This window comes from Meleagris gallopavo, chromosome 22, assembly GCF_905368555.1.
Source record: "Meleagris gallopavo chromosome 22, MGAL_WU_HG_1.1, whole genome shotgun sequence".
Lineage (NCBI taxonomy): Eukaryota > Metazoa > Chordata > Aves > Galliformes > Phasianidae > Meleagris > Meleagris gallopavo.
The window spans coordinates 14007058-14032781 of NC_139425.1; the positions used below are offsets into that span (position 1 = coordinate 14007058).

A 25724-nucleotide genomic window follows, 5' to 3' on the forward strand; every position below is an offset into this window, starting at 1 on the left:
GCAGGGATAATGCTGCTGCTGCTGCTGCTGCTGCACATTACTGCAGCTGGGGCTGCTGCTCAGAGGGCTTCCTCCTGAAAGTGAAATAGAAAATTGCAGCTCATCATAACACCCAGTTCCAGGGGCAATTCTTCATCATGAAACCTTGCAATGCAGAGGGGTCACAGATCCAGGCACACCCCTACGTACATGGAGTAGCCCCACGCTGCAGGACCCTGGAGCAGGAGCAGCTTGGCTAAAGCAGACAGACAGGGCAGACACAGCCTCAACCCCAGTGCTGGCATGCTTCTCTTTTATGATTCAGAGCAGGCAGCGGTACATTTTTCCCCCATGTTTTAAGGCCATGTTTGAAAGCCAGCAGGATTTGCTGGTGGGAGCCTAGGCTGTCCTTCTGTTTCATACCTTTTCTCTGAAATCCTGGCATCCCAGCCAGCCTCCAGACAAAGCAAAACTGGAAGTAGTAAAACTAAGGAGGAGGCTGGCCACAACCCCATTGCCTGCTCAACCAATATTCATCGCACCCCACTGAAGCAGGGCTGGCAGGACTCCCTGCATCCAGCCCCAGCGAGGCACATCTAAGCGAGGACCACATGGTGTGGCCAGATGCATGCTGCCGGAGAACAGAAACAGAAGGATTTGGCCCAGTGAAAGATATGCAGAGCTCACAGTGTAGCCTCATGACTGCAGGAAGGGCCCTGTAGCTCCACGCTCCCTGGTTGTCAGCCTCTGACCCCTCCTTCCCAGCTCCTGCAGGTGGTCCTTGCTCCAAATTGGTCTTTTTTTAAACTGTTTAGCTGCTTTTGCAAACCCAAGATTTTATGGATGGAAAGCTGAAAGTAATTAGTGCCCTTCCCCCGTTTCCTGTTGGGAAAAGGAAGAAAAAAGCACACCCGAGAACAAAACCCAAAACTTCCTGCCCTGCTTAATAATAAAGTAATGAGTCGAACATGGCTGGGAAAGTCGATTTACACTGGGCGATCTCTTAATTAAAGAAGGGCTAAGTAGCAGTTCTGCTCCATTTTACAGCCCCACACATCTTCTAGCTCCACCACAGCCTTTGAGAGCTGGGCACAAGTAATGTGGGCACTGCCTCCAGCACAAGGGGATGGCTGCTCAGTGCCCTGCTGGCAGCCATGTCCTGGAGATGGCACCAAGGCGGTGTGGGGGTGAAAGGACCAACACTCAGCCCCCTGGGGAGGTACTGGGAAGGGTTGTGAGGCTACGTGCCCCAAATTCTCAGCTCTGGGAGGGGGCTGAGCACAGGAAAGGCTTTGTTGTGGAAAATAGCAGAGGTGGGCACCAGGAGTGTCCTTAGTGCACCTCACCCCACCTGGGAGAGCCCCATCCAAAGGCTCTGTGTGACAACAGGATGTGCCAGCCCCATGGCCAGACCACCTGTGCTGGGTCACCGTCATCCGCCTATGTCCTGTTGGTCCCTAGCACTGTTCCCATGGGGAGTCTCAAGGCATATCAGGTACTCCCCACTGCAGTCTCACCAGCAGCCCTCTACCTGCCCATGTCTCTTCGCAGCTGCCCCCTTCCCCCCAGCCCCACACGGCTGCAGGAACTGACTCAGCCTACCTTTTCCTTCCCCAAGAAACGGCTGTGCCACAGCCCCTGCCGTGCAGCAGCACTTGTGGTTCACCTGCAGCCAGCATGAGGAGCAGGAGAACTGCTGGGGCCCCGCACCCCACTCCCCAAACCGTGCTCAGCTCAGCTATGCATTCATCCAAGCACACACAGAACCAGATTATAAATTAACCATTTTATTGAATATCAATAAACTGTATATAATTATATAAAAGTTTTATCAGTACAAAATCATGGCACAAAAATATAAATACCAGTGTACCTTTGAAACGTAAACATCCTCTTTGTTATGATTCTGTAAAAACAATGTCCAAAGAGACGCATTCAGGAGGCACCTGTCAAAAACCATAAATAGCCCTTCTGGCACACACCTGTCGGTGGGCAGCCTTTGGACAGGCCACCATTGTATCGCTGACAAGTGCCGGCTATTAGTCACAGTCCTCTTTGAAAAGCAGTTGTTAAGAGTCATATTAACAGGTGCTTGAGTGCATAGCTGCTCTGTAAACAGGATTCTTGTTTGAAATAGCTACCAATGCCTTTTATGGACACCGTTAATCTTGTAGGCATTGCAAATTGTCATTGTGCTGGGAAGAAGCAGCTGCTTCACAACTAATGTGATACTGTATTATTGCATAGTTACACCTTCTACTTGCAGCTTATATACAATCGAGACAGAGGGAAAGAGGTTGTATTAACACTTTGTCTTTCATTACAGAAAATATTGGTTCTTAGAAATTACCAAGTGGTTATGGCAAAAAAAAAAAAAAAAAAAAAAAAAAAAAGTAAAAATAAAATAAAATAAAAAGAAAAGCAACCCCCAGAGCTACACAGCTGCAATGCCCAACACTGGTGGCACGCCAGGATGCAGTGCCACCTGCGAGGTGCTGCTATGCTCCAGGCCTCATGATGCCTCTCATGGGAGTCCACCCTGCACCCAAAGACGTCCAAATTGGGCCTTGGGGTTGCACAGGAGCACAGGACAAGAAGCGTGCATGTCTTGTGGCTGCGTACAGTCCGAGGTGCATGGCAACGGCAGCACGGAGGGAACTAACTCCTACAAACACTAGGTACGATACATGTATCTGCACGGGAAAGGAGTGCTGGTCCTCAGCGTGCCCCTGAGCAACCCGTCTCTTCGTGCTTGTGCAGCAGCGACATTCGGGAGAAAGTCCGGGAGCAGGTTTTGCACTGGTACTTCTTTACATCTGAATGGGTCTGCAGGTGGGCGCGCAGATTAGAGCGGTCAGCAAAGGCCCGGTTGCAATGTGTACAGGAAAAGGGCTTTTCACCTATGAGACAAAGAGAAACGTTCCCAATTAACCACTGCATCAACACATGGGGAATATCAAAGAGCGAGCCATTCATTAGCCAGCAACCGTGTGAAAAGGAGTGCTCTCAGCATTATTGGGATGGAAAGCGGCATGGGAAGGCCGGCATCCACTGAGCAACACCTCCAGTTTGGGAATTTCCTACTCAAAAAAATCTCTCCTTGAGCAATGACGCCAGAACTATCTGTGAGAAGCAGGGCAGCTCCCGCACGGCGAGGCCCTGCCACGGTGTCACAGCGTTAGGGCTGAGCACAGCCGTTTCCTCCCCCAAACCCTGTACTCCCCCTTCTCCTTCCTGGACACACTGAAAGGCCCTGGCCAGGCTGAATTCCTCTCAGACTCTTTTGGAGGAAACGAATGTGCATGCTCAATTTGGAAAGCACAATCAAGTCTTGCCAGCTTCCTTCAGCCATCATCTTTAGTACACTGAGAGGGTACGAAATTAGTGCCAAGGAACCATTACACCATCCCAATAGCACCATAAAAGATGCTCGAGAGATGCTTTGTGGGCATGAGCTGCAGCTGCGCACTGCCCCAAACAACAGGTGCACGAGGCAGCTGCCAACACCTGCCTGTAACTCTGGGAAGATGAGGTGCAGAGCTACGGGTGATGCCAGGTGCCGTGGCGGTGGGCAGCAGGTCTCTGAGCATGGAGTTGCACAGGACCAAACATCCCAGCACAGCATAACAGCCCCAGCTTCCAGGCACACATCCCCAAGCTGTGTCTTTACTCCACAGTCAGTTCCTAGTAGAACATTTAAAGAGATGTGCCAAGAGAGTTTGGGAAACCCATATCTTCCAAGATAACAGCCTGGCAACTGATTTGCTTTGGGCTAGGAGCAGGGAATCGATAACGGTGGGAGGAGGCTGAGTAGCATTGTTACCAGTGTGCGTGCGGATGTGGCCCTGCAGCAACCAGGGCCGGGAGAATGCCTTGCCGCACATCTTGCAGACACAGGGCAGTGTGTGGCTCCGGATGTGCATCTTGAGAGCCCCCAGGCTCACGTACTCCTTCTCGCAGTACTTGCAGCTGAAGGATTTCCTGGTCTGAGCATCGCAGTGCAATTGCTTGTGCTTGGAGAGCCCAGCGAAGGTGGAGTAGGCCTTGGCGCACTGGGCACAGCGGAACCGCTCAGCAGCAGCAGGGGCTGAGGCTGGGCTGGGTGGCCCTGAGCTCTTGCCCTCATCCTCTTCACTAGAGAGTGTCGTCAGGTCCAGGGCTGGTGCCGCACCACCTGCTGCCTCTGCCTCGGTGCCCAGACCAGCTGGGAAAAGGCTAGAGAGCAGACCAGCATCCCACACCAGTGGCGGGTAATAGGCCCCAGGGCCCAGCACTTCGGGTGGAGGGATGACGGACAGCGCACACGTCTCATACAGCAGCGGGGCAGCAAACACTGTAGGCAATAGGCAGCACTCAGTGGAGCACTCACCCCATAAAAACAAGGGGCGTAAGGACCCCAACCCACCCCGCTAGTAACAAGGGGACTCCAATCTGTCACATTAGGAATGGGGGGCAAAGGAATCCTAGTTTGTCCCACTGAAAATGGAGGGCACCAACTCACCCCAATGGGAATGGGGGTACACGGGGACCTCAACCCACCCCACAGTGGGCTCTGGGCCCACGGGAACAGGGTGCTCAATCCCACACCGTGAGGCTACATACCCCAGCCCAAGGCAAAGGGACTCAACTGCATCCCACAGCCATCCCATGCCCCAGCACACCTCGGAGCCAGAGGGACACGGGGACCCCAAACCGAATCCCAAGCCCACCCTGCGGAGCACTCGCTGCCCACCCCGGAGCAACACGGAATCACCGCAGAAAGTGCGGCGCCCCGCTCACTCCAGAGCCGAGGACGGCGGAAAGGTCACCACTCACCCCAAGGGTCTCTGCCTACCCCGGGGCACTACGCAGCCGCTCTGCTCCTCCGCCCACCTCACGCTCCTCGCGCTAAGAGCGAAACGAACTAAAAATCCTACAGCCGCGCGGAAGGGCAGCGCACCGCTCCGCTGCGGGAGGGAGAGAGGGAAGAAGGGCAGCCCCCGCCCACGAGACGGCTCGGCACGCACCGGTCTGGCTCTCCAGCTCGCTGTAGTTGGGCTTCTTGCTGGCCGAGAAGTGCTTCTTCACCAGGAACGACCGCGGCATCGTGCTGGCCCAGCGCCACCGCCCGCTGCGGAGCCTCCACCTCTCAGCGTCAGTTAATATGGGCCCGGGCTGTACAGGGGGGCGAGGAGGGCGGTGCGGGGCCGCCCCCCGTGCCCGCAGCCAATGGGGCGGGAGGGGCGGGCAGACTACAGGTGCCGGCACAAGGCATCGCAGCTGCCGGCTGGGGAGCGTCTGCTGGAAAGGGGTCCGGAGCTCTCCCGCTCCTACCCCACCGCTCCGTCCTCATGGGCTCACAGCCGCCTTCACCTCCCCGGCGTTGCCAGCGGACCCCAGGGTGCGCAGAGGTGGGCGGAGCTCTTCCGCGGGGGGCTCGGCTCCACGCACCCGCTCGGTGCCAGCCTGCTTGGCCGCAACCCTCCTCGAACGCAGAAGTGGGAAGCGCGGCAGTACGGCCCGCGGCTGCAGCTCGGGGGCGGCCGCTCCCCGTCTCGAGAGGAGGCGGTTGGCGAATCCTCCGAGCCCCGCGCTGCGCGGCCCAGCCCTGCCACGTTCCTCCTTTGCTGCACATCGTCGTCGCGGGCTGCCCGCAGGCGCTTCTCCCCACCTCCCCCCGAAGCGGGGTGAACGTGCTCCCCAGGGCCGGAGCCGGCGCTGACAGCCCAGATCGGCCGGGCGCTGCCTCTCGGCGGGCCGAGTTCTCCCCCTGCCGGCAGCCAGGGCGGACCGCGGGTGACGCGCAGCCCCCAGCCGCGACCCGCGCGAAGTAGCGCCCGAAGGTGCTCCCCGACGGCCTCTTCGCATAAAAAGTCACAGCCACCGACAATCGGGGGAGGAGGCCATCGCTCAGCTGGCTGCCACTCACGTGCTACCGCGCTGCTTTGCGGCTGCTTCAGAAAACAAATTTTTATTCTCCTGACCCCGCTTGCCTCAATCCTTTTTATCTTCTCAAGTCTTTTGATGCAAACAAGCATAAGAAAACAACTTTGAAAACAACAGCTTCTGAAAGTTTCTGAAGGCTGCCAACTGCCTGGAGCTGGCAAGAAATACCTGCATAGACCCCAAACTTCTGATCACGAGAAATTAATCCTTCTTACATCCACCTCGCCAGGGAGCATCCATACCTGTCAAAGTCCCTGCCATAAATCCGCTGGGCTTTGCTTCGAGAACTCAGGACAGTTATTGCCAAGCAGGCACCAGGAGTACTCAGCATTAACCCACAGTTAATGCATTATTACAGAGTCCTTTACAAGATGGGATCGACTGCTGTAATTCCAGGTGAAGTTATGCCAATTGCTTTAGGCAATTAATACTGACATCAATTTATCTGCCTGATTAAGGCCAGTCTTTGACCAGAGACAGATTCATAGCAAAAACAAAACAAAAACCAACAACAAACCTTACAACACATGCTTGTCTCTGCCCATTCTGTCCCCCTTTCTATGTGCTGATTTCCCTATTTCCCAGTGCTAGACACTAGGAATTTCACAGGTTGAAGGCAGTCCGACTGCATTATCACTAACAGTGGGCCACTGGCAGTGGGTCTTGCTGCAGCTGCAAGATCAGCTGCTGACAAGGTGGCAGCAGCCCCTCTGGCAGTGTTTCACTCTCCTGCAGTGGTACTTTACCAGGTTCTGAAACCAGAGTTAGCTTGTTCTGTAGTAATCCTTTCTTAAATGATGAGTTTCTGCATACAGATGAGATAAATCAAAATTGAGCACGTGTCTCTCACCAGTGTCTTCAAATTAATGAGCAAATACCACTGAGACATATCACTGTTTGTAAACAAGTTCGTATTTGTTAAGTTGATGAAGTCAGCAGCACAGAGATACTAAGCTCATCAGCACTTAAGTGGAAAACTACAGCTCAACTTCTCTCTGAGTGCCTGTATGGATGCTTATCACTGCACAGATAGCAGTGCTATAAATTCCACTGTTACCAAGCTAGGAGGTGCCAGAACTTCACTCCTTATTCATACACAAATTTAATCAAAATTCAAGTAGATCTGGTGTGCATTTTCCAGTTTGGGTTTGTCCCATGCGTGAAATAATTCCTTGTAAGTTGAAGCAAATCAAAGCCAAGATGCACAGTCAATGAGCAGGTCTGTACAGACAAGGTATGATCATAAGGCCTGAGAAGACATTTCTCAACCTTAAGGGCTGCATGACAGTCCCAACCTTCCTGTTTCACAGGCAATGGAAACAAAGCTGAAGTCTCTCTGTTTCTTCCCCAGTTTCTGGCATGCTCCCTGGAGCTCTACATAGCATTAAGAACTGTTTTAGAGAGATGCTGAAACAAAGTGTACAGATCATGAGGAAGAAATGACAAAAGCTGACATAAAGATAGAATTTTATAAATTAAATGAACTTTATTTATAACTTGTCTTCAAAATTCAAAAAACACAACAAAGTAATTGCTCAGAAGCTTCTAACTGCTCCTTAAACATTTAATCTAAATTGCATGGAAGTGCACTTCAAATAGCAGCAGAAATCTAGATTTTAGGTCAATTTGCACCACAAAGCTCCATCCTAGCCAGAACCTAGAAATCTCCACTCAACCACCAACATGGTCATCTTTTCAGAGATCAAGCATTAGAAATAACCAACTCCAAAACAAAGTACTTTTTCCCACAGTGCCATGACTATTTTTGCTAAGACTGAAATTCTGTTCACCAAGCAGATACTTAAGGCTGAGTCTGTAAGTAGCCTGTTCCAAGTTTGGGAAAACATACTAAAAACAAGCTAAATGTGTTAGAGGTCTTGCTGAACACAGGGTTTAATCAAGAGATTTTAGCTGGGGTACATTTAATAAGGATAAGGCTACGCTGTGGTCTGCAGAATATGAAGATATTATTTGTCAAAGAAATTAATTAGTACTCCATTCTGTGGTGGTACAGGTCCACTGCTCCAGTTAAGTATGCCAAGTTGAATTACACAAGACATCAATACTACTCTGGTTTACAGCTTCTGCTCAGGTGTCTCAGATTGCTAGGACTCAGCATCATGATTGTGCAGTTAAAGTGTTAAAAGGAAGCTCTATAGTGAAAGTGTATAATTGAATATCAAGTATCCATTTTCCATGTAAGGGAACAGTCATCCTGCTTTCTTGTTTATATTTTACTTTTTCTTTGAAAGCTATACCTGCATACTATATATATAATACATGGAAAACACAATCTAAGCACAGCTTTAGCAACATTTAAATGAAGAACATAAATCCAAAATTCTTCTTAAAATCTGTAATGCGGAAAGGTAGAGCTGTGCAAATGCCATGGAATCTAAGTTTTACTTCCACTTTGCCTTGAGGGATGGAACAACTAAAAATAAATACATTTAAACAAAATTTTCATATAAGGCGGAGATATTGGTTTTTTTTCTGAATTCTCTTATGAGCATAATGCTTAAGAAACCTAGAAAACCAATTTCTAACAACACTAATTGAGTCACAAAGCCAGCAGATATGATTAATATTTGCTACAGCAGTTGAACTAACGCAAAAGATTTATTTTCCAGGCTTGAAATTATGGTCAAAGTGTGGAACAAAATAATAATCAGGCGTAGAACTAAAATACTTTGAACTAGTTTCTTACATAGCTGCAAACATCTGCTAAGGAAAACTGTAGTTTGAAGACTCATACTAAAAACTTGTTTTCCATTTAACTGAGAGAATGCCTGTAAGAGTTCAAATACTGCTAAACATGAAATCACAGGCAGAGGCCACTCTGAATGAGAACTGATCTGACAGCTAGCACCTAGAGGTCTCATTTCAGAAAAATACATACAAATACACCTCTTATACTATCACTTAAGAAATGTAAACAACGTTAGGAGGTGAAATTTACCAACTAGCTTGGACCATTCAGTCTGGAATATTTCTGCTTTTCGAGTCAAATGAACACAACTGGAAAAAATAACTCATCAGAAAACAGGCATGTGTGAAGGGAAAGAAGTCTCCTCCATGCTGACCTACAATTAAGCTTTGTGTGAAGCAAATAAGAAAATTAAATTTATGTGGTTAACAGAAGACCCAATGATACAAACATATCAAACAGAAATTTGAAACCAAGACAGACTAAAAAGTCTTCCATATTTCTGGATGCCTGAGCTCATCTTGGGATGTACAGGGAGAAGTGCAAGGATGCTGGGCGCTTCCTCCCATGGAAGCTTGGTTTGACAGTTAGTCTTTCACATTTTAAAATTTTATTTATCCCGCAAAGAACGCATCAAAACCTGTGCCATCATATCATCTTCATCAGCATCATAATCCTATGAACAAAAGGTACAGAAATTCTTTTACTGCAACAGCCATAGTGGTTAATGTAACACAAAATAAAAACAGAAAACAGCTGCCTCATCTTCTAACTTGCCAATAATCCAATTTGTCTCATGATACCATCTGCATAAATTGGATTTCATAGTAGTGACTATGTAAAAAGTTGTGTTTTAAAAGTCATTAGGCTCATGTACTCCAAGGGTGAGAAAACACATACCACAAAAGTATCATATGAAAACCGGTGTCGTCTTTGAAGGTGCTCCATGAAGTTAGCACTCCTGTAATTTGGATCTCCCCATGGCATTGAGGCACAAATTGGGCAAACCTTGAAGAAAAAATTAGAAGTCAGTTAGGCCCCAACAGTTAAATGTGTTAACATTTATACTATGAAGGGCAGAAGAGAGGGAATGTGGAAGACTGAAGTCAGATTTGTAACGATCACTATTCTCTAAGTAAAGTGATGTCAAATACTTTGCTGGGCCATTCAACATTCAGGTTTAGCAGAGGCTTTTATTTATTTTTATTTAGCAGAGGCTGTGCCTCTGGATGAGAATGGTTTATTCTTCTCTCTACCTACTTTTGATGAGAATCAATCACTGCTGTTTGCTTCAGAAGATCTCAAACTCCATTAATCAATAACAAAGAAGTTTCCTTGATCACCTTCACAAAGATCACTTCTCCCCAAGATTTTTTTTTCCTAAATAAATTCCAAATTCCTAAGAACTTTAAAAAAAAAATGAAGGTTTCTAATTCAGTTCCAAGTTTTGCAATACCTTTTTATAGGAAATATAGGAGTATAATTTGGAGAATATTTGGAGATAAAAGCTACCAAAAATAGATACTTTTTTTTTTCCCCAATCAATATTCACAATGGTTTATAATATTTAATTGCCAAGAATAGCAGAGGGGAAACTAATGCTTTTTTTTTTTTTTTAAATACATTGCATTAATTTTATCTCTGTTATTGTGCCTAATGTACTTTGACTATCTACCATTTTTCAAATATGAGGTGGATGTGAAGTAAATGTAAATTTACTTTAATAGAAGCAAGTATAAATATGTGCTTGTATGGGAACTGCTAAATTATGGCCTGAACCTCTGATTGACCACCTGAGGCGAGCAGTGAGTCAGCCCTGGGAGCACAGGCAAAGGCAATTTGCCTGTGCTGCAGGAAGGGGTGGAGCCTGGCTGCACCCCTCCTGGGCCCATTTAAGAGCTGACTGCCAATGGGGAAGGATCTCTTCTGGAGATCCACTCCACTGGAGTTTTGCAGCGAGCCCAGGACACAGGTAAGCTTTCTATCTATTCTCTTTTTGTTATTATAATCTGCTTTGCTGAACTCTCTTGTTTATTTCATAATTATAACAATAACATCTTTATATTTGTTGACTGTACAGTACTTAACTTCAAGCAGTAAGTCTTTAATTCACTATTTCAAGGGGAATTAAGGTTAGACTTCGTGACAATTCTTGCACCAAGACTTTATTACCACTTGTCTTGCATCCATGCTGTGCAATGTTTTGCAGTGTTCAACTAGTCCTTCTTGATCAAAGTTTTTCTCACTGCAGTATGGACAAGGAAAGGTAAAGCGATTTGGGAAGTTCCTGGTTGAGGGGAAAAAAGATGAGATATACTGTCATATTTTTTTAAGTTAAAAGCACCAAAAAAAATCTATTGTTTTAAAATAGTATAAAAGGTTCTGGATTTGCTACTTGGAAGTTATCTTACTAGAGACTAAGAATAAAAAATTTTAAAAACCATAGTTTTGTTCCATGCAATCAAGACAAACAAGCTTAAAGAGTCATCTTTTAAATTCTTAATGGCATCTTAAGGAAATCTTCACATCGTAAACTTTTACACAAAGGTATTTCTTCAAAAAATGCTATAAATACCATTTATCACCTTCTTATATTTCTTACGTTTTTAAATGCACAGGTATCAATCACCCAGAATGCTAAATCAGATCAGTGCAATGCAGTCAGCTCCACATTCCTTGTTATAAGTTATTACAATCAAGAGACAGAAAAACAGCTATCATTAAATAAGGAGCTGCTTTTATCAAGTACTCCAATCTTGTCTTGTGCAAAGACTGCATAGAGAAGGAGAATAGTTTATGTACAGTCAGTTGCAGGATTATGGCTTATTTCTACAGTGTGAAATGTTAATAAACAAACTACGGAATGATGGAAAGTCTGCTTTTACAGCAAAATTATAGCTTGCATAAAACACGATAACACAAAACTTTTGTCTCTTTGTTTGTTTAAATAAAAGGCCTCTTCTCAGAAGTAGAATCAAATTTGAGATTTTTTATGGATTATTTGGTAATAGTCCTCTTTTTTTGATCCTAAATATGAGTATTTCCAGAGAAGAGCTACTTACCTGGTGTTGTGAAGTGGTTCTTTAGTTACAGCTTTCACGCCTTCCATTATGTAATTCTGGTACTTTGAACAGGAGGCTGCATGGCTGCGCATCTTTGAGAGGAACATCTGCTTAGACAACAATCACACAGCAGTTAAACTATTTGCAGCAGGACTACACACTAAGTTTTGTGCAGCCAGTGCTAACACAGGAAGAAACACACGTTTCAGCTGGTGAGCTGGAAAGCTTTGAGATTACAAATTAGTTAATGTATAACTGCTGCCTGTAATATTTTACAAATACAACACTGTTCCATTGCGCTTATCTTAACCTATACTCCAGTACCAGAAAATATTCTTATATGAAGCCAGCTTCTTTTCTTACTGAGAAGAGATGACATGGGAAATAATTTAGCTTTCTGTACATACTGTGACATAGGTTTAAACAGAGACTTCCTTATCGATTTGAACTTTCGTTAGCAGGACTTAACAATTGGTAATCGAGGTACTACCACTTTCTATCAGCTGCAATGATGGAAACAGCACTATCCAGAAATAGTGAAATTAATGCCACGCCTCAGTATCGGCTACCAAACCAAACACTTTGGGAAGCTTTGAAGAACCTATGGAAAACAGAGCAGGATCCGCATCCCCGCAGGGCGCAGTGACAGCACATCGCGCCCTCCCAGCTCCTCGCCGGGTCCCACCTTCTTGCCGCAGCCGCTGCAGGCAGTCTCGGTGCTCTCTATCAGCTGCTCCAGGTCCAGCGCCCTGCTGCCCGCTGTCAGCGCGCCGCGGCACACGCCACACGCAGGCTTCTTCGGCTTCAAGCACTCCTGCAGACACGGTGTGCAGAACCTGCGCAGAACGAGGACACAATGAGAACAGCCCGGGGTCCCGCGCCTTTTCCGTGCGGTACGGACCGGCGGTCCCGTGCGCTGCCCGCAGCCCTACGGGCCGAGAGGGCCCCGCGCGGCCTCCCTCCTCGCCCGCATTCCTCCCTAGGCCGCTCACACGTGTCCGCAGGGCACCCGGACGGGACTGTCGAACACCTCAAGGCACACGGGGCAGGTGAGGCGCGCCAGCAGGTCTGGCCACGGCTCGGGAGAGCGCAAACCACCATCCCCACCACCCGCCACCGCCATCTTCCTGCCGCCAACCAGGAAGCGGCTCCTACGCAACCGCAGCCCCACCCCAACGCCGGGCCCCGAGGGGGCGGAGTCGCGCTGGGAAGCGCGCGGGCGCTGGGGGGGGAGAGGGTGCGACCTGCCCTGGGGGGAGGGGCCACGCGACGACCCCGCCCTGCAACCCTTCTGACGTCACTAACCGGAAGTGCCCCCACGGGAGGAGGCGGTGCCTTTCCGCTCTCCACCATCTACTTCCGGGGCGCCGCTGTCAGCTGCCCCCTGCCGCTCACACCGTCCGCGGGTCGTGCCCTGAGGCTGGAGGTGCCCGCGCCTCTGCTGGTAAACCCTTTTTGGGGCTGTTTGCCGCTAGGGCGGTGTAGGGGCGGTGTCTGCGGGGCTCCTCACCCGCATCCGGGTCACCGGATGCTTCCGGCTGAGCGACGGCGGGCCGCAGAGCAGGGAGGGACAGGCGCGGCCCGCGGAATGAGGTGCCGTGACCTTCAGCGGTAGGAGGCGATCCCACGGGCTGCCGAGGGTTCGGTGCCAGGCCAGGGCCGCGCCCGACCGCGCTGAGGTGTGCAGGCGGCGATCCGGCAGTGCTGGGCGGCTCTGTTCTCCGCGGCTGCCCTCGGTGTCCCGGCTGGGGGAAGGTTTGCAGCAGGTGAGTGCCAGGAGGAAAAGTGCTCGCGTGTGCTGAGTTCGGTGCTTGTCCTGCGTGTGGTGGGCTTTGTGTGTGCTCTTAGTTCTTTGAATTGTTCTTTGATTCCGGTTAGCTTTTTATTAATGCTATTTCTATTTTCGAGCGTTTGGTGAAAGCCTTAGGTCTCTGATTTTATTGGCGTTGGTGACAATAAGGACCTGTGGTGTTTTTCCCAGGAGCTTTTGCTTCTGGGATAGCTGTGTGTGTGTGAGTAGAGGAGGAACCCTGCAGGGGCTGCCTTGATTTGTTGCTCTCAGTTGCCTGAGCTCTGGCATATGCATAAACATCAAGTCAGAGCTGGGGCTGGTAGTGGTTGTGAATATCACAGTTCATAGGGTCTCGCTGAAGTCCTTTCCCGTAGATACTTTTTTAATCCTGAGCTTTCACATGTGTAATGGAGCTCTTTTGTTAGGCAGTTATTAATGCTGGACATGGAAGAACGTTAATACTTGATCCAACTTCTTACCTGCCTAAGCCATTATTTCTGCTAAGGATATGTTACTAATATACTAATCAGACTGGGATCTGTCTCATTCGCTGAACTCTTCTTGCTAAGTAAAAGTAATCAGGTTAGTTTTGTGTATGAACTTGATCTTGCCCAACCTGAGGAAAGAAGTGGGAGGGAAGAGTGAACTATTTGTGGAAAGGGCTGAATTATGTTTTTTCTTCTCTGTCCCTTACACTGAGATGCAAATAGAGAACTTGACACTGCGATTCATGGCTTCTTCTTTTGACATTAGTGCAAATTCTGGCTGGGGAAACAATGAGCTGTATGCCTTTAAGCAGAAGTTAAAACAGTGAACTTTTCTCATGCCATGGTCATTAAGCACATCCTTTCCTCAAGTAACATTAGCTGTTAAGCTGTTGGCTTGCTTGTTTTTCTTGGCCTCCTGTGGCATGCAGCTTTTTTTGTGGCTTTTTTTTTCTTGTAAGGCTTTTTTTTTCTGTGTAATGGCTACTCTCATGGACTTAATTTTGACCTTATTGGTGATTTGCATTTTAACAGGAGCATATGGTGGCATAGATCAATATCCTAGCAGCTGGAATCAATAGAAAGTGTTTTCTGAAGTGTTGCTTCAGTGTCTCTGCAGCTGAACTAATGCTTTGTCTTTTGGTTGATCCCCCTCTCCATTTTGTTTCACAGTTGAGAAGTGCTAGATTGTACTCTTATAAAAAACAAAGACTATGGTCTACTTTTTAATCACAAGTTCTTCAGGTTGTCAAGATAGTCTGCTAGATTCCTCATTACATGGCTTTGGGGAATTAACACGGAGAGGCTTGTTTTGGCATCAGCTATTTCTGTGTAATGTGGGAATAGTTATTAGTGCATACAAAATAAATCACAATATCTGATTAAAATCACGATTGTGTAAGTTGGTTGATCTGAAACAGTAAAATAAAACAAGATCATGAGAGCTCATGCTTTCCCTTTCAGTCTGTAGCTATGAGTTACTTTGACCATGGTTGCCTGACCCAAGGAATCCTCAATCTGGACATGAGCCTACATGGACTTTCTTTTATCAAATTCCTAGTGCCTTGTTTGATTTAGGTTTGTTGTGCTCTGTTATATTCAGATAAATTGAAAACGAAGAGGAGAATAATGGGAAAGCAGGATACTAGCACTTCTGTTGATATATGTGCTTTTCCAGAAACCCAAGGAGGTTGAAAGGTGGTTTCACAGCAGAGTAGCTCCCAAAACCACCTTTCAACCTCCTTGGGTTCCATTTTATAGAATCCTGTGAAGTAAATACATGCTATGGATATCTGGGATTTATGCAACTGTGATGACTTGTCTTTGTTTTCAATTTTTATTCCAGAAGAGTTGCCATTTCCGAAGATTCTTAATACCAGATAATCAACCTACTGCCCAATAACCATGGAAGAGACAAAGTAGCTTCCCAAGCCTGAGACAAACACTAATTTCAATGGATACAAAATATAAAGACGATTTATTTAGAAAGTATGTACAGTTCCATGAATGCAAACTGAGTGTCTCTGACAGCAAACAGCCTCCTATTAATGATGAATATTTGCGTGTGGCAGCGTCAGCCTTATTTTGCCTTCCCAAAATTGATCCCTTTTATAGATTCCGGTTGATAAAATTTTATGAGATGGCTGAAAACTCACTGAGATCTCTGAAATCCTCAAGTTTACATTCTCTGCATAATGCATTCAGCATGCTCGAGACTCTTGGAATTAATCTCTTTCTATATCCCTGGAAAAAGGAGTTCAAACATATTAAGGTAAGACATTTATATTTGAAGACATAATTTACTTTTTTCTTTAAACATGTCATGCATTTAGCTTGTGACAACTTTTTTTTCCTATATGTTAGAATGATGGATAATGTGACTATATATAGCTGGTAAATAGAAACCACCAGAGGTGAAGTACATGAAGTGTGTGATGGTGAGACTACCCAAGAGAAGTACAAGTACTGTATGCATTTCTAAAGTAACCATAAAATATAGGAAGAGCTTATTTAAGGTTCTTGTTCACCTTTTCTCCTAGTGTGCTTAATTTCTACTTGGAGGTGCTTTAATATCAGTGAGTAACTACATTGTGTTTAAATTCATAGCCTTTTATTACTGTATTACTATATTACTATATAGTATAGTAATATACTATATTACTATTACTGTAGCACAAGTACTATTGGTCAATGTGTGGTTTTAAGCAGGTGCTTTGCTGAGGTTCCCGTAAGTTATGCATGATGTTGAAGGACTCACTGAAATAGTTGCTTCTAGAATGTACTGTACTTGCTTGTAATTTTGAATCATGTAATTTTGATTCTAATGCATTTTCAAATTATTCATCTATGCTATGACCTCACAGTGAACAGTATAAATTTGTGTGTTGCTTGACTTGAGTACTGCAAGTTTGCTAATGAGATGTCTGCTGTCAGTTTTCAATTTTATTTTTTGTTGTCCCTATTTTCCTATTCAAAGCTGCTGTAGCATTTCAACAATAAGCGCTGCAGGTGACTTGAATGTTTCTGAGACTTAGGTAGAAATATTATTTCTGGTGTATGTCTGAAGGCTTTTGCAGGTTGTGTGTGCTAGTGATGGGCATTTCTCTTTTTCTTAAAAGACAGTTATTTCACAGTTTAGCAGAGAATTTTAATGTGAATGGTGCATTTCATAGAATCATAGGGTGGTTTGGGTTAAAAGAGACCTTAAAGATCTAAAGGTCTAACCTCCTTGCTACAGGCAGGGATGATTGAGAGTCCTTCTCCTAAGGGAAAACCCTTACTTCATACTAGATCTCTCAGTGCGTCTGTGTCACTACACTTAAGTTTTGGCCTTTTGGAATGCTTGCTGATCCACCCAGGATATCTCAGTGCACTGCTAATATTGGCTTTGGTTGTGTGCTGTGGATCCAGTACTTGTTCTGGACAAATATATAATGGCCAAGGCATTCCTCCGTGCAATCAGAAGCAATTTGGCCTGTGTTAAGAGTATACTTCAGGTGTGCCAGATGCCAAGGGAACTGCAATTTAAACAAAATCATAATTGTTTTGGGGCTTTGTTATTGGAAGCTCTTGAACTAATACTAAAGAAAACAGGCATTGGAGTTGTGTAGTAATTGTACACCCTATTCTGCACAAAATAAAATGCCCCTGAATGTAGTTAAACGTGCGTTGGAGAAGACTTTAGTGCTTTTGCAGTAATACCATCTTCCTGTTATGTTCAGCTGCTTCTTGTCCAGGAGGAATATATGAAATCTCTGCCTTTTTGCTTTAGTGTTAGACTTGCAAACACACACGTCTGGTGCATATAAAAGTTAATGTCATTGTATGCAATAACGATTCAACCCAACAAGAAGGATACCATGCTAATCAGAACTTCAACTGGAATGAAAATTCTCCTATTTGGAACTTGCTTCAAGCAGAATTTGCATCTGCTGAAACAGGAGGGCTACAGAAATGGAGTTCATCTTGCTATGGGAGTTGCATGTCTTCTCTGTAATTATTGTATTTAATTCTGTAGTATCTGTCACTGAATTTTCTGAAAATCTAGTCTTCCGCTGAATTTGTAACCTAGTTTTCCTTTTATTCCCCCCACCTTCTTAGACCTACACCGGACCCTTTGTATATTATGTAAAGTCTGCCCTCATTGAAGATGATGTAAGGCAGATTCTGAACTACATGGGCTATGTCCAAGAAGTGGGAACAATGTATAAGCTGAAAGAGCAGATTGATGCTATTCAAGTGAAAATGGTTTCATTTGAACTCTTTTTGGCCAAAGTGGAATGTGAGCAGCTTCTTGAAATTCACTTACAAGTGAAAGATAAAGGCTATTTGGAGATTGATGTCATAAATGAACGAAAAAATAGCAACGAAGATACTAGAGGCTGCTCAGAAGCTATGAAACGGCGGGCAGAATGCAAAGAAAGCTTAAATACTTCCATGGCACGAATGGTACTTCAGAAATCAGCTAGTGAACGGGCCTCTAAGGATTATTTCAAGCCAAAAGTGAGCAAGCCTTCTAAATCAGTAGACACATATGACAATTATTGGGAAAATAAGAAACCACCATTGATGAGCTCACTGAGTCTCAGGAAAGAGCCAATCTTAGTTGATGCGGAAGATGACATCAAAGATGAAATTATTCGTCCATCAGCCTCTCTTCTGACCATGTCAAGCTCTCCACATGCATGTTCAGATGAATTCTTGCCAACTTCATCTCATCCTAATGGCATGTTAAGAACAAATGTCCCTTACAGCTCCTATTTTTCTGCTCAAGAGGACTTAGATTTATATACTGATCCTGATACTAGAAGTGTGTTAAATTTTAAAAGGCAGGAAACTATTAAGCCTGATGTGTGGCTGTTAAAAAATGATGCCAACCCTGTTTACCACAAACGCACCCACCTAGCCAAAGAGACAGCTTCCCTCAAGTGCCAAAACTGTGGCGTACCTTGCGGGGCTTCTGTTTGCCAGAAGTGTGACAATCTGTTCAACTCCAGGCAGGACTACCCAGTAGTGAAACAGAGCACCTATTCCATCAAACCACTTCCAAATGATGGCTTATCTCCTGCCTCTGCTTTAAGAGAGAAACCTCAGTACACATCACAGACTCAAAGTCAAGAGAGAGCCTCTCAATTCAGCTTAAAATCCAAACCTGCAAGCACCTCACGCTGTGGCTTTTGTAACCGATCGGGAGCTGCAAATACTTGCATGTTTTGTTCAAAAGTCTCATGTGACGCTTGCCTCAATGCTTACTACTATGATCCCTGCTGTAGAAAAAGTGAGCTTCACAGATTCATGCCTAACAATCAGTTAAACTATAAATCAACCCAACTGTCCCATGTTGTTTATAGGTAGACTTGATTGGTCCATTTTGAAGGGGAAGGGAAAGGGCTACTTAATGTTCTGATGCCACTGATGAGAAGAAAAACACTGACCTCTTACAAAATTGACATGCCCAAATATTTGGAACATGGTTCAGTGATCAGGTGCCAGTACTTGATTTTTGTGGCTTAATAAATGCTGCAGATATGATTTCATGCTGCTATTATTTAGGTAACTCCTAAATCATAATTAATTCTCAATTTAAATGAGGGAAAAGAGCACTTTTTTAAAAATAATATCTTGGCAGCTGTTGCATTATAGAAAAGTGACATCGCGCATTTCACACCATTTTAGTCTTCTCTTTGCCCGAATGAAGCCACGTGAGGCTCTGAGAATTAAGATTCACATTTTCTGTGGGTGTTGAACTACTGCCGCTTCTTGGTAAAGTATGACTCTCAAATGTGCAAGAAACATGTGAATAGCTTGTTTTGCCAACAAGGACTATTTTTCAAAGCGTCTGCCTTTTGTTGATCTCCAAAATGCAAACACCACAGCATCTCTTTTCATCTTCGTTTCTTCCTTCTTTCCTTATGACCCAGTTGTTTATCTCGAACTTATATAATCTAAACAATGTGTGCTTTATTTTCTAGATTTGCCAATATCATCCTGCTGGTTTTTTTTTTTTTTTTTTACTGTTTGGCATTTTAAAAAGGTGAACTTGTATTCGTGTCACTTAAATTTTGCCTAGTGTTGTCCTTCCTGATGAGTACTCTCTTCACTTTCTGTTGCACATGTATTAAATGCTGTTCTTTGTACTGTAAACAGGTAATTTGGAAACAGTTTATTTTTAATAAATATTTAATATGTTGAGTTCTTAAAGGTGGTAAAATCATTATAACTCTCTGGGTTATTTGTTCAGGTTCTGGGTTATTATAAAGTCTCTCTGGGTTATTTGTTCAGGTGACTTTTTGTTTCTACTTGTACTGTACTTCATAGCTTGTTGTAGTTGCTGTGGCAGGCTGACATTATTTACTGTGATCAGTTTCTTTTTTAATCCAGTTTTTTCTTTTTTCTTCTGCTTAGGCTACCACTAAACTAGGTGGAGTCTTGTCTAAAAACTGCAAGATTTTGGTTCTCAGTGCACGCTTTTCCTTTGTGGATATAGGAACATAAGTATAAATCTTACACTTGTGTCCAAATTCCCTGCAGAGTTTGTAGTGTAGTCAGCGGGTAAAGTGCTGGCCTGATCAAAAATCGGAGCTCATTTGTGTATCCTTTGTTTACTATTAAAGTAAACCTAACAATTACAGATGTGAATCTGGTAATGATATTTATCTGTGTTACTGTAGCACATAGGAACCCTTGTGCTAGGCTCTGTACAGTTTTGCCCCCAAACAACACCCAGTTATTAGTGGGCTGTAGGGCCTTTTCCTTTCTTTTTGCATAAAGGAGAATCCACAATAATACTCCTAGCTTCTTATATTCAAATTAGTTAGAACAAAATATCAGGCAAACCAATCTGATGTGCAAAGTTAAATGTCTTTAAAATATCTGTTTAAAAACAAACAAAAACCTCTAGCTAAATTGTAAACTACGTAGTCCACTTTGCAGTAAAGTTATTCACTTGGGTTTTTTTAAACGCTGTTAGAGTCTAGGCTTTGAAATGTGAACGTTGATCCCTGTGTGACAGAGGTGTGCATGAAAGATCATTTTTCTTAATTTTTGGGGGGAGTGGGTAGAGGACTTGAGGTGTAGGTGTAGGGGGAGGCATATAGGCTAATAACATAAAATAGCTGAAATAATTTTAGCTGTAAGTGGGTCTCAGAAATATTATGAAAATAAAATGAAACCTGAATCTTGCAGAGGGCTGAGAACAATAAGTTACTGTATGGTTTCCATTAAGAGACAAGGTGAATGGTGTGTGTTTAGCAATCAGGAAAATTTTGGAAGCAAGCGACTGCAACTGAGTATTATGTTATAGGCAAGTATTGCCTTTCTGACCCTGAAGGTTGGGGTAAATGTTGTTTAGGTGAATGATGTTAAGGTTTTCAGAATCTCATGTTTTTTTATAAATGTATATATGTATATAAATATAACAAATGTAGATACATTGTGTATATAATGAGGGATTTAAAAACAATTTTACTATTAAAATACAGTCTAAAGGTTGTTCTCATTTCAGTGATTATTTTAGTTTTGTTCATCTTCTGAAGTGTCATGCCTGTATGGCTGTTGCACAGTGTATCTTCTAGTTTGCTAGTTCAATTTCCATATGGCTACTCCAACTAAAACTGTGACGCCACGTAATTCTTACGGTGAACACAGCAGGGACAATACTTGCTTTGAGATAGAAAAGTCCTCTGTATATATGTCATGGAATACTGTAGTACAAAACTGTGTTGAATTGAAGTGATACCATGCTCTATTTTTGTGTACCTTACTGTATGAGGTTGCTGTGATTGATACAGTAAAATATATGCTAATTGAAAATGCAGGTGTTTTGCATCTGATTTGTTTAAACTAATTTATGCTCGAAGGAATTGAAAAGTAAAGAGGCCTTTAAGAAAAGGCTTAACTCTTTTCTTAAGGTTGAGTGTATGTAGCTGTCTGTTTCTCAACTGTGTTTTGCATGCAGAAGTGAGTTGGTGCACAGAGGTAATCTTGGGGGTGAAATGGGCAAGTGTGTATGTGTCATGAGCCTCAGTTGTATGAGACTGGATGGAGTGCCTGCAGAATTTAGTATTTTTTTTTTTTAAAGTTAATTTTCAAGGCTTAGCAGCATGCCTGTTTGTTCCATAAGAACATGTCTGCAGCAGTCGGACTAACGTGGGGCAGTAAGCAGGTTTCATGTGCGATGTAAAGCTGACCTACATTGTTTTCCAGCCTTGACTCTTGATATAATTTGCAGATTTTCTGACAAAGCTTCCTGATGCTAGATCTCACAGAAGATATGTGATACTGCTGAGGTACTTTTTGGCACTCGACGCAGGCCTAGTGGCTGCTCTTGCATCCTTCTAGCTCCAGAGCTGGATAATTTCTCAAGTCCCAAACTAGACTGTTTTTCCTCTGGTTCTCTGTTTTGGAGCACATCACCTGAATATCAGGTGAATGTTTAAAAAGCCTCAAGTTCCATTTACACAATCTTCTGATCTGTTGGGGTTCCTGGAAGTATTTGGGATGTTTGTAAAAATCAGGCTCAAGATGACAGAAGTATTACTTCAGGAAGTCTTGTCTTACACCTCTGTGCTGTTTGTGCTAATGTACTTCTGGCACATTTTAAACAAGTCAGTGCTGACTGTTCTGACTGGTCTGATGTTTCTGATGACAGACCTATTATACGTGTCTGCTGCGTCTTTTGCTCTGAACAGAAGTTTAAAGGTTCCATGCATCATCACGTAGCTTGAACTTGACAATTTGAGCTGGCAGCTCTTTAAACTTACCTTTTTTGGACAACAGTTTTGGATTCCAAGCATTTAGTTTTGTATCTAATCATGCTGTAGTGTCTTGTTAGGGGGAGAGGTTTCCCTTTCTGTTATGTGCTTAGAAAGGGAGAGAGCCTGAGTAATATGATCATTGTAACACTGCCAGAGTGAGAGAAAAGTAGGAGGTGCTTCAGTTCTAAGGTGGTGGAATTGAAAACAGGTACTTTGAGGTCATTGGGAGCTAACTAGGCCTTTTAGCATGGTCGTTACTATCTGTGTGACTACAAATCTACCTGGCTATTCCTTGTGAAGGATATTCCACAGTTCCTTCTGAAAATCATGCTTATTAACTGTTTAGACAAACATAATCATGTAAATGGGTGGTCCTGTGTGGAGCCAGGAGTTGGTTTCTATGACCCTTAGGAGTCCTTTTTAACTTGGGATAGCCTATGAAATGTCTTAGATCTCTTGTATAAAATTAAGCAAAATTGGGCATTGCAGTTGTTTTCTATTACTTTTTTTCTACAGTTGACCATATTCCCTTAGACAATATTTTTTATAATGAGTCTTGCCAGTTTGAAAGTTTAGAGGCAGGGAATAAATACTTAAAGTAGCTTTCTGGTTTTGTACTTTATGTAAAGCCCTGCTGTGATTAGGGCAGCCTGGAGCATTGAGCCATACAGGGCAAAGACCAGTGTGTTGGATCTTACTGCCTGAAGGAAGGCAAAAGGTTAAAATGTATGACATGGCAGCAGCTCTTGTAACTCTAAAATCCTGCAGACATGCTGCATTATTGAAGCTCTTCCATTTGAGAAGTGTAGGAGAGCCAGAGAGCAGCTCCTTTGTTTGGCAGGATGTTTGGTGTGCTAATGTGCAGAAAGCAAGTCTGTTCCTCACAGTGCTGAAAGCTGTCTGCGTTGAAAATATGCTAAAATATTTTATACTGTGTAATGGCCCTTTGGTTCTGGCAGGAATCTAGAATCTTGCTACTACATCACATGCAGAGCAGTCAGAGGTGATGGTGTGCTGATGGATAGGAGTCAGAAAAGGTGACTGTAATACCCAGCTGTGCATATAGAATTGTAGGACAACTGACCTGTAACCAGAGAATTAGAACACAGAGTCCGAAGTGACATCATCCCTTTTCTTCTTTCACTTCTGGCACTGCCCTTCTCCTTCCACAGAGCTATGGGAACTCTGGCTATATGCTGGTTTGTTGTTATTTTATTGGGAGAGGGAAACAGCTGCCTTGCTATCCTGACCTCTGCAGAAGGAAGGGGATCCTAAGTTATTAGGAATCCCTGCAAACAGGGAGACATTGCCCTGCCTGAAGAGAATGAGATACTGCCAGGTAGCTCCTGCTTTTCCACTACAGTAACAGAGGCAGAGGGACTATGACAATCCTTCTGACACTGAGCAGCATTCTAAGTTGTCTGTGATTAAAGCCAGGCGTGGCTTCTACTGAACTTGGAAAGGCTTGGTGCAGAAAAGAGGTGGGCAAGTGGAAATGTTCCAGAAAAACATGAAGCAACCTGCTCTTTTTATCCCCCTCCCCCCAGCATCAATGATAAATTTATCTCTCAGCATTCAGAATCTGAGAGGCACTGAATTCATGTTACAGGGAACTTTAGAGGAGGTTGAAGGCTTTTATTACTAGTATTCCTTATTGGTGGGATTCTTTATTAGTGCTGCAGATTGTGAATGCAGGTTTTGGTGGTCATGGTACTCTTCTTCAGGTTGGGCACTGTATGGGAACTGCTAAATTATGGCCTGAACCTCTGATTGACCACCTGAGGCAAGCAGTGAGTCAGCCCTGGGAGCACAGGTGAAGGCAATTTGCCTGTGCTGCAGGAAGGGGTGGAGCCTGGCTGCACCCCTCCTGGGCCCATTTAAGAGCTGACTGCCAGTGGGGAAGGATCTCTTCTGGAGATCCACTCTACTGGAGTTTTGCAGCGAGCCCAGGACACAGGTAAGCTTTCTATCTATTCTCTTTTTGTTATTATAATCTGCTTTGCCAAACTCTCTTGTTTATTTCATAATTATAACATCTTTGTATTCATTGATTATACAGGCTCTATGATTTTGTTTCAGTGCATTGCAGCAAGGATGTGAACTGCTTTCTGACTTGGGTAGCATTGCCATTTGTCATTTTTGCTCTATACTGAGCTTTCACTCTATTCCATGTTGTGCAATTCACTGCATTGAAGACAGTGTCAAACCATAACTTGAATGTAAGCTTAGACCTGCAGCATGTAGCTGACAACTTGCATGTGGCTGCTACTTCTGCTGTTGTGGGTGTGGGGCTGTCATGCTTCCTGCTTTAGAAATCATTCTCATGATAGTCATACTGCTGAGATTTTTCATCATCTACATGTTTAAAAAAAAAAAAAAAATCAGTGCACAACTGTTCATCAAGTCCTTAGTGAAAAAATACTGCTTTTCCCTAGAGTAAGTGAAATCTGTTTGGTAGCTTGATCTGTGTGCAGCATATTTAACTGCTTCATCCAAACTTTTCACAGACTAGCAATTTATTTTTGAAGTATAACAGTACTGGTGAACTATTACTACCTAGCTGCAGTCATTGTACATCTCCCTATTGCTGCATGTGTGAATTCTGTTTGCTTTCCAGATGGGCCAGACCACTTCTGTAGTGCCTCAATTGTGGATCCCTGCTAATGACATGCAGATCCCAAACCCTACTAAATTAACCATTAATCAAAAAAAAAAAAAAAATGCCAACAAGCAAGTCTAAGAAGGAGCACCGTGTTATATGCTTCAGTGCAATTATACAAACTGGTGTGTTCTTGATGAACCTTTGCACGGGCTGCTCTGCTATGGGGAGGGGAGCTGTGGGTGTGCATGTGTTCACAGGAGCTCCTAGGAACCTACTGGCTAATAATGGGAATCTTTGTGGTTCTTTAAAGGGTGGAGAGGAAACGTGTTGGAAACCTGCATTAGTTAGCACACTAGGTCTACTGAGGAGCTGAGTGGCAAAGACTGGTGTGTGGCTGGGTGGGAATGTTAAATTCAGCCCCATAAAAAAGCTGCCCTTCCCTTACTCAGCCCTCTCTGCCACCAGAAGCTACCAGCTACCTGACAGTTTTGCCTGCTTATCTGCAATGTTCGGACTGGATTGGCTGACTGAGGGTTTTCCTTCAGCTAGGTTTTTTTGGATGTATTCTTGGCTACAGCGAAGCATTCAGTTTGTAATAGTTACAGGGGGAGTGATGTATTGTGACTCTAAAAGGTTGGAGGGGATGATAGAGAGCTGCTGCATGCTCCCTCTGTGCTGGCAGAGCTTGGGTATGCCGAGCAGAAGGACAGCTGCACCAATTTACTAGCTGCAGCTAGCATGGCTCCATTCAGTAGCAGAAGGGGACAAGGACTCCATCTGCTGCATCACCTTTTCAAGGCCTGTTTCCTCGCACTGCGTTGCTGGGGGTCAGCCATGCCAAGCAGCTTAGTGCTGCTGTGAGCCACCTCCTGTAACTTTGGCCCCTTTGGGATGAGGTGGCCCAGCATGCAGTGAGG

General features: G+C 44.4%; 3 protein-coding genes across 6 annotated transcripts; 1 reads left to right on the plus strand and 2 right to left on the minus strand.

The window, feature by feature from the left end:
• Window positions 1-1746: 1746 nt before the first annotated feature.
• SNAI1 (snail family transcriptional repressor 1) lies at window positions 1747-5142 on the minus strand. The gene is made up of 3 exons (XM_003212166.5): window positions 4986-5142; window positions 3803-4312; window positions 1747-2879 (listed from the first exon to the last, which is right to left on the minus strand). The coding sequence occupies exons 1-3, from the start codon at window positions 5062-5064 to the stop codon at window positions 2698-2700; spliced, it is 771 nt and encodes a 256-aa protein (XP_003212214.1). The 5' UTR covers window positions 5065-5142; the 3' UTR covers window positions 1747-2697.
• A 2223-nt stretch (window positions 5143-7365) lies between these two features.
• Window positions 7366-12848, minus strand: RNF114 (ring finger protein 114). 2 transcript variants are annotated; one of them, XM_085241519.1, is made up of 6 exons: window positions 12666-12848; window positions 12359-12509; window positions 11674-11765; window positions 10784-10898; window positions 9512-9619; window positions 7366-9287 (listed from the first exon to the last, which is right to left on the minus strand). In XM_085241519.1, the coding sequence occupies exons 1-6, from the start codon at window positions 12794-12796 to the stop codon at window positions 9222-9224; spliced, it is 663 nt and encodes a 220-aa protein (XP_085097645.1). In that variant the 5' UTR covers window positions 12797-12848; the 3' UTR covers window positions 7366-9221. The 2 variants fall into 2 exon arrangements, with proteins under 2 accessions (XP_085097645.1, XP_085097643.1); XM_085241517.1 differs by having other exon boundaries at window positions 11674-11780; window positions 12666-12847.
• A 135-nt stretch (window positions 12849-12983) lies between these two features.
• On the plus strand, window positions 12984-21261 carry SPATA2 (spermatogenesis associated 2). Of its 3 annotated transcripts, XM_010722520.4 has the most exons (4): window positions 12988-13439; window positions 15296-15438; window positions 15565-15721; window positions 17551-21261. In XM_010722520.4, the coding sequence occupies exons 2-4, from the start codon at window positions 15404-15406 to the stop codon at window positions 18802-18804; spliced, it is 1446 nt and encodes a 481-aa protein (XP_010720822.1). In that variant the 5' UTR covers window positions 12988-13439; window positions 15296-15403; the 3' UTR covers window positions 18805-21261. The 3 variants fall into 3 exon arrangements, with proteins under 3 accessions (XP_019477825.1, XP_010720822.1, XP_010720821.1); XM_019622280.3 differs by having other exon boundaries at window positions 12984-13117; window positions 15296-15721; XM_010722519.4 differs by having other exon boundaries at window positions 15296-15721.
• The last annotated feature ends 4463 nt before the right edge of the window (window positions 21262-25724 follow it).

Bases quoted from the DNA above. Each gene is read 5' to 3' on its own strand.
- SPATA2 (XM_019622280.3), top strand. From the start codon at position 15,404: ATGGATACAAAATATAAAGACGATTTATTTAGAAAGTATGTACAGTTC. The intron at 15,722-17,550 runs GTAAGACATTTA...CCACCTTCTTAG, and splicing joins AGGAGTTCAAACATATTAAG to ACCTACACCGGACCCTTTGT.
- RNF114 (XM_085241517.1), bottom strand. From the start codon at position 12,796: ATGGCGGTGGCGGGTGGTGGGGATGGTGGTTTGCGCTCTCCCGAGCCG. The intron at 10,899-11,673 runs GTAAGTAGCTCT...CCCCTCAACCAG, and splicing joins GAACCACTTCACAACACCAG to GAACTTCCCAAATCGCTTTA. The intron at 9,620-10,783 runs GTAATAAAGTCT...TTTTTCTTCAAG, and splicing joins GCATGGATGCAAGACAAGTG to GTTTGCCCAATTTGTGCCTC.
- SNAI1 (XM_003212166.5), bottom strand. From the start codon at position 5,064: ATGCCGCGGTCGTTCCTGGTGAAGAAGCACTTCTCGGCCAGCAAGAAG. The intron at 4,313-4,985 runs GTGCGTGCCGAG...TATTGCCTACAG, and splicing joins CGAGCTGGAGAGCCAGACCG to TGTTTGCTGCCCCGCTGCTG. The intron at 2,880-3,802 runs GTAACAATGCTA...TTTGTCTCATAG, and splicing joins CCACATCCGCACGCACACTG to GTGAAAAGCCCTTTTCCTGT.